General features: G+C 67.3%; 1 protein-coding gene across 1 annotated transcript; it reads left to right on the top strand.

Moving 5' to 3' along the window:
- Positions 1-4: 4 nt before the first annotated feature.
- Positions 5-572, top strand: LOC108521422 (sialic acid-binding Ig-like lectin 10; the record flags this gene model as incomplete). The annotated part of the gene is made up of 2 exons (XM_017861253.1): positions 5-245; positions 318-572. Coding segments are annotated over 2 exons (496 nt in total), but the record flags the coding sequence as incomplete, so codon positions are not given.
- Positions 573-575: the final 3 nt, after the last annotated feature.

Genomic DNA, 575 nt, shown 5'->3' with positions numbered 1-575 from the left:
CGGGAACGGCACGTCCCTCCCGGTCCTGGAGGGCCAAAGCCTGCGCCTGGTCTGTGTCACCCACAGCAGCCCCCCAGCCAGGCTGAGCTGGACCCAGGAGGGACAGATTCTGAGCCCCTCCCAGCCCTCAGACCCCGGGGTCCTGGAGCTGCCTCGGGTTCAAATGGAGCATGAAGGAGAGTTCACCTGCCATGCTCAGCACCCGCTGGGCTCCCAGCACGTCTCTCTCAGCCTCTCTGTGCACTGTGAGTGGGGAAAGGGGGGCACCTGGGTCCCAGGAAGGGGCCCCTGCTGAGTCCTGTCCTCCCTCCCCACAGACCCCCCACAGCTACTGGGCCCCTTCTGCTCCTGGGAGGCTGAGGGTCTGCATTGCAGCTGCTCCTCCCAAGCCAGCCCGGCCCCCTCTCTGCGTTGGTGGCTTGGGGAGGAGCTGCTGGAGGGGAACAGCAGCCAGGACTCCTTTGAGGTCACCCCCAGCTCAGTCGGGCCCTGGGCCAACAGCTCCCTGAGCCTCCATGGAGGGCTCAGCTCCGGCCTCAGGCTCAGCTGTGAGGCCTGGAACGTCCATGGGGCCC

Source organism: Rhinopithecus bieti, unplaced genomic scaffold (assembly GCF_001698545.2).
Source record: "Rhinopithecus bieti isolate Rb0 unplaced genomic scaffold, ASM169854v2 scaffold_61281, whole genome shotgun sequence".
Classification (NCBI taxonomy): domain Eukaryota; kingdom Metazoa; phylum Chordata; class Mammalia; order Primates; family Cercopithecidae; genus Rhinopithecus; species Rhinopithecus bieti.
This window is presented reverse-complemented; position numbering and strand designations above follow the sequence as displayed.